General features: G+C 36.7%; 1 protein-coding gene across 2 annotated transcripts in view; it reads right to left on the bottom strand.

Moving 5' to 3' along the window:
- Positions 1-7101, bottom strand: part of Cdk13 (cyclin dependent kinase 13) — a 100605-nt gene that overhangs the window by 20766 nt on the left and 72738 nt on the right. For both annotated transcript variants that reach the window (XM_050142377.1, XM_050142378.1), the window contains exons 8-9: positions 1802-1903; positions 1629-1706 (exon numbers count right to left, since the gene is read on the bottom strand). In XM_050142377.1, coding sequence (XP_049998334.1) covers positions 1629-1706; positions 1802-1903 — 180 coding nt within the window. The remainder of the gene's footprint in view (positions 1-1628; positions 1707-1801; positions 1904-7101) is intronic.

The raw sequence follows: 7101 nt of genomic DNA, 5'->3' as shown, positions 1-7101 counted from the left end.
ATCTTTTTTCTTTTGAGGGGAGAATTAAGAAGTAGCTAAACTCTAATCCTGTAATGAACTTCTCCAAAGGCAGACTATCCATTCTCCAGACCTTCTCCTTTGATTAAAATATTTTCTTTCTAGCTGGGCGGTGGTGGCGCACACCTTTAATCCCAGCACTCGGGAGGCAGAGGCAGGCGGATCTCTGTGAGTTCGAGACCAGCCTGGTCTACAGAGCTAGTTCCAGGACAGGCTCCAAAACCACAGAGAAACCCTGTCTCGAAAAAACAAACAACAACAAAAAAAATATTTTCTTTCTAGATGATATCTTTCAAATTTTTAAGATGAAGTTGGGAATCCTTCTCTGGTTATTTATTATCTGTTGCTTTATATTTATTTTGTTAGAAAAGAGAAATGCTGTAAATTCGTGTCTCCTTTAAAATTCTCTATCAAAACACCTTATTCTCACTGATACTTTCATGCACATCTCCAAAGTTCTAAATTTACACTGTTATAAAGAAAACCAAACGCTTTTAAAAAATAAAAGAATTTAAAACTTGGTGAGATACTTTATACCTGTAATTTCAGCACTAAAGATGCAAAGGCAGGAGAACTTCTAAGAGTTCAAGGTCAGCCTGAGCTACATAGTAAGCTCGAACCCAGCCTGCCCTAGAATGTGAAATCTCTTCTTCATAGGAAAAGAAAAGGACAAAACAATTCTCTTAAAAAGCAATATAAACAGAAAGTTGACTAATGTGTATGAGTTAACTGCTTGTGAGTTATATCGTGACAGCCTACAAAAAATGACATACGTTGATATGTACACACATATATTCTGGTATGCACACAGACACAGTTAAATGTAAACTTACCATGTGTACACAGAATGAAGTATTTATTCTCCTACCTCACATTACTCTTCCTTCTCATTCCTATGTTGCAATAGGAGCGGCGGGGCTGCGTCCCCAACACCCCGGCCGCTTGGCTAGCTCATGCCCGAAATAACAACACACAAACTGTATTCATTTAAGAACTGCTTGGCTGCTTGGCCCCTGAACTCTAGCCCTTACAGGCTAATTCTCGCACCTGGACTAGCCCATTTCTAGTAATGTGTGTAAGCACCCCAAGGTGCGCTTACCGGGAAGATTCTAGCCTAAGTCCATCGTGGGTTGCAGCTGCCTGGGAGAGCAGAGCATGGGGGCTGTCCGGTCCCTCTTCCGGTCCCTCTGGAAGCAGGGCAGAGTCTGACCTCACTTCCTCTTCCGCCCAGCATCCTATTCTGTTTATTCCGCCCACCTATCTTTTAACCTATCAGGGCCAGCAGTTTCTTTATTGCTCAGCCAATGAAATCAACAGATTGATATGACACTCCCACATCATTCCTATGAGGGACTGAGTTCTGTGATTTAATCCACCTCTTCATCACAAAAACACCATAACAAAGACAGGAACAAACAAAAACATCTTTAAAATCCTTAGTTTTACTGGAACCAGTATCAGAGGGCTCACACTCTAGTTTGACCTCCTTTTAGTAGTCACTAGACTTCAAGAGAACCATGCTGCTCGCCTGAAGAGACAAGCCTGAAATGAGTTCAATAATCTGTGGAGCATGACATCATCCATGCCCAAAGCTGTCACCAGCTGCTTACCTTATTAGCTCTAGCTGTGCGAGTTCCTGATTTGCTTGAAATATAGGCTTTTTAGTGAAGAGTTCACCAAGGATACATCTAGTAGAGAAAAGTAGAGCTGTCATTATTAAATTTTCTCATCTGAACTCACTATAAAACTTTTTTAGTACCATAAGCCAATGTTCCTATCTTACCCACAGCTCCATACATCAATAGCTGGTGTATATCGTTCTTCTCCCAAGAGCAGTTCAGGTGGACGGTACCACAACGTAATGACCTTGTTAGTATACGGGCGACTAAAAAACAAAACAAAACACACACACACACAGATAGCACTCTTTAAAGTTAGCATTGGTAGTAAGAGATTCTCTTAAAAAATACTATTTTCAATAGTGAAAGCAATCGTACAATTAGAATTAAAACTAAGATTTTTAATACACAACCAAACACATGGACAGTAAGCAGAAATTTCCTCAACACGAGAATATAAGCAGTTAGCTATTAACTGTAATTTGGTCAAAAAGAAGTCACTCATCAACTCAATTGCTGAGCAATTATTTTCCTTTTCATAAAAGCTCTTTAAATGATTAATTCATAAAGGAATGGGTTCACAAATCTAGCGCAGGACTAACATAACAAAATGTAGTCCAAATTCAAGTTCAGATTATCTAACAAAAGACTGCTTTTGTTTTGGGTCTGAGGATTGAATCCAAGACCTCTCAAGTGCTAGCCAAGTGTTCTACCCAAGTCCCTAACAGAAGTATGCTCTTTATTTGTTGATGAGATAGGGGCTCACTGTACAGACCAGGCTAACCTTGAACTCATAGATCTTCTTGCCTCCTCTGTGTGGTAGGATTCAATGTGGGCACCACCACAGTTGGCCCCTAGCGAAAGTTTTTAACTAGCTCTATCATGGAAAGTATTTCACACATTTGGATGCACTCTAGTTTGTGAAAATAAAGTAGAGACTGACTACAAAATATTGACTAGTTATGGTCTAGTCTACAATCTATACAGAACCACAATCTGTAACTATGGTGCTTCCATCACAAAACTAAAAAGAGAATATACATACACACACACACACACACACACACACACACACACACACACACTGTGATAATTAAATCTAGCTAAGTTATATATATGCAGCAGCAAAAGATTTCTAAACATCGGACAATAGTCACATTCTACATGATTTATATGAAGTTGATCCTAAAAAATAAGAACCTACAGTTAAAGACATCAAAGTAACTACCCCTTTAGAGGAGTCATAAACCTTATTCCAAATAACAAGGACTACATGAACAGACAGTGAGCTCCCCAGGATGACTATTTCCCTGAGATGGGTTGAATCAGATTCATGTGGAAAAAAGAAAAACGTGTACACAACTTATTTCAGCAACAATTTAATTTAGCAACCATGGGTCTTAAATTTCTGAAAGCCTAAGACCCATCTGAGTTCGCCTCTGCCACAACTTAGACAAATTTCTCTGAAGTAATCTGTGCACTAATACTTAAATTATCAATTTGGGCATTACAATGTTCCCAAAGCCAAAAAAAAAAACCTTCTGCTGAAATTGACATTTCAAACTGAAAATTAACACGAGTCTAAGTTTTTTGGTTTGGTTTAGTTTTATTTTCTGGCAAGTCTCACTATCTAGCCCTAGCTGCTCTGGGATTTGCTTTGTAGGAAGATGGCTTGAGTTTCTAGTAACTTTCCTACCTCTGACCCTCAAGAGCTGGGAGTCAGACATGTACCACCATATCTTGCTAAAATGCCTACGAAGCAAATGAAAATTGGCTATACTTTCCTTAGTAACTTTTCTTTGCTTATTTCTAGCATCAATAATCTTCATATAATATAAAGTATTTTAAATCCTAGCTGCTCTAATAAAGCTAGACTTAATCATCCTTATTTAAGCATAATTGCTTTTAAATTTGAAATTCCGCCCCCATTTTCTTACTGACCATTTTTTGATGCACAGCAAAAGATCTGAGAGCATAAGGTCTAAACTATACTCTCAATAGTCATCTAGACATGATTCTACTGTCTTTAAAGCCCTCTATTTTCTATCTTCACTCAAGAGTGTAAAAGCTCATTCACAAACAAAGCCCAGGAAAATATGGGGTACAGTGGAGCATAAGGTGGCATGTGAAAGAGCTGGCTGGAGGAGAAAAATAGCTTGGAAACGTAGGAGGACTAGCTTTTACATTGTTTCAAGGGTCTATACAACTTCTATGCTGCTAAGATTGAAACTAGGCTAACTACTCTCAAAGAAATACTTAAATTAATATAAATCTCTAATATTTTAAATTTAAAAAATGAATGCTTAGAGAAACTTTAACTATTCTAGTGATATTTTATTTAAACAAAGTATTCAAAATAAAAAATAGCATATATGCCATATATCAAATCCTATGCAATTTATTACATAGTCACTTTTAGCTTTAAGTTTGGCTAACTGCCTTTATCAAATTCAGAATAGTAATTTTCAAAATGATTAAACACAAAACAACACAAAGTACAGTTCTAAGTGTAATACAAAGTATTTAATGTACAGTTAATTGTTTTCTAAGTATTTTTAAAATGTTAGTTTTTATCAAATACCCTCTGCTCATTTAGTAACACATTTCAATGCTTTACTTCTACACAATCTTAGGAATTTCAGAGTTTGGGGGAGGGGTGTTCAGGGAAATAGATTCAGTTGTGGTGTTCCCTATTTTAAATAAAAGTTTGACAAAATCATTCTATGAAATTCAAAAACATTCATGTAAAAGGACACACCTAAGCAAGATTAAATATAATAAAATATCTAGTGATTTCTTTCACTGTATAATTTGTAGTATTTTTGAGACAAGAAGGAAAGCCTTCAGATAACTACTCAGGAGAAATCTGGGTCATTCTGTCAATACCTACCTATCTGCTGCAAGGAGATGACCCAGGGAGTTTCTTTGCTGTTGTAGGTGAGGAATGGACATGGCCTCCCCAAGTAGCCCTCAGGTAAATCTCAAACCTAAAACTTCCTGTCTTAGCCTCCTAGGTGCCAAGGTGACAGACAGTATGCCATCATAGCTAGACAGGAACCATTAACAAACTCATCTTAAATACATTGTTTTAAACGATTTCAACAGTTATAACCTAAGTCTGAGTCACAACTACTATGTCAACAGCAGTCATGGGTGTCCTCACCTCTAAAATACCCTTGCCTATCATCTTTTTAAAAACATAAAACCAGGTCATATCCCACTGCAAATAAATAAAATTTATCTTACTTCTGTGACCCCACAGAACTTCAGACTCTTCAAACACCAGGGTGTTCCCCAGGAGCTGAGCTTCTCTTACTGGAATATTCTTTTCATGGGTCTTCATTAAATTTTCTTTCTTCATCCTCAGATCTTAGTTCCAATTTACTTCTTCAAAGACAGCTATGCTAACTGTCCCATCAAAAATTCCTTCAGATACTGTCACATGGCCAGAATCCTATAGTCATCATTTTATTTGAGCTGTAGCACTATTTAAATCCTTAATTTCTCTGAATACCATCTAAAAGAAACAGGGATTTAGTCTGTCTTTTATAGTTCCAATGCCTAGTCCTTGGATACTTATTCTGTCACACTCTGTCCAAGTAAGAACCTGTGTATAGTTTTAACTGGCATGTTGTAACTACTTAACAGTAAGTACAGACTTTTTTCTCATGCCCTTTCTTTTCTTTATCTTTATACTTCTTGATACTTTCACATTCCTTTTTACCTTGTAAAGAAATAGTTTCAATTCCTGTAACATAATGCTATACATTGAAAAACTCTTTTTTCCCAATAGATGGTGTCTTCATACTAAGACCACTTGTCTACTTTGAAATGTTCAAGTTTTTAAGTACCTACATCATAGCTTTCAAAAGTGAATTTGCTACCTTCTACTGAAAATTGCTTTACTCTTCCTGTCTCCACAAACAGCAGCACTTGGCGGTAGAGAAGAGCAGTCATCCTCTAGGACGTGTTCCTTTCTTATAGAGAAGCTGCCCTGCTCTAGACACTACACTTCAAATCCTCACTGCAATAAATTGTGGCCATGCAACCAAGTGCATGCCACTGGAGCACGAATACACAGCTAAGAGCTTTTCCAATCATGTATCTCGATACCACCCCCTTCTTTTCGTATTTCTGGTAATAGCCTTAGAAGGTATGTGTAAAAGATGGCAAATCTTCCAGCCAGGTTTTCTGGGTGACTATATGAAACAGTCGCCCTTTGAACGGGTTAAGTATTAATGGTGCAATGAGGTAAGCAACAATCAGATAACACTATTAAGTGAGAAATTATAATACTTTGAGCCATTACTAAATTTTTTACAATAGCTTTGCCTCTCCTAAATGTAAATGTATTCAGCTATTTAAGCAGAAACCTTACAGGGAGAAGTGGAGACAGATTTTTCAAGAGGTAGTGGGCTCTAACTATTCTCCAGTAAAGACCCTTCTTACGTAATTCACCTCTTTCTAAAACATAGTCCACTGCCTAGTTCTAGCCATAATAATTTTTATCAAAATTTAGTGCAACAGCTTTCTAATCAAATTTTTGCTTCCAGATTTTAAAGGATAATTCATTTTCCAAAACACAGTCAAAACGATAGTCTTAAAACATAATATTATTGCACATTGCTTCTAGTGCACAAGGTAAAAAAAAATCCTTTATTACTAGGAGTTCTTGCTAATAAACCACACTGAATCTTTAGTTCTCTGAAATGACTGAGCAAATGTACATTTTTTAGAGTAGGGAGATAGAAGCCAAATTGGAAAAAAAGCAAAAAAAAAAAAAAAAAACCCACAAAGAAAAAACTTTGAAAAAAAAGTGAATGTTGCTTAAATGCTTTGAACTCCTTTAACATTCCTAAAATCTCAGAAATCAGCAGCTGAAAACAGAAGGACTTTCAGTTTAAGGCCATCTTGGGATATACAGTAAAAAAAGTAGGTTGGTGTTCTGGTTCCCGGACCCCTGCCATACCCCATTTTTCATTTTACTATTAAGTGGGGGGGGGGAGCACACACCGAGAAAGTATGCAGACAGAAGGACTTTAATCATAAAAGCAATTTTCAACTTAGGGAGAGTTAGGACACCACTGAAGCCAATCTGACGAACCACATCACTCAACAGTTTATATAGTATTACCAAAAAAAGTTCCATGTTATGAGTAGGTTGTTGTATTTATAAAGGTAAAGCTCAAAGTAATGAGACTGAAATTATGTTTAGAAGTAAAAAGAATTTAAATCTCAAGACACTGTGAGAATTGTAATCTGAAGAGATAATCCAAATGCAGAAATAGCTGAAAATCAGGAATCCTCAAAAACTAGCCTTTCCAACTTGGTCTTCCTGTTCTGGGTACCTAATGTCAACATCCTAAAGATAAAAGACCTTATTTATACAATAGGAAAAATTAAAAAGACACCTGACAACACATACATATTTTTCTTCATGGATTACAAAAAATATAATACTTCT

The sequence above is a fragment of the Alexandromys fortis genome, unplaced genomic scaffold (assembly GCF_014885135.2).
Source record: "Alexandromys fortis isolate MF-2015 unplaced genomic scaffold, M_Fortis_MF-2015_v1.1 scaffold_5, whole genome shotgun sequence".
Taxonomy (NCBI): domain Eukaryota; kingdom Metazoa; phylum Chordata; class Mammalia; order Rodentia; family Cricetidae; genus Alexandromys; species Alexandromys fortis.
The sequence above is the reverse complement of the archived record's forward strand: the minus strand, read 5'-3'. Positions and strand labels throughout refer to the sequence as shown.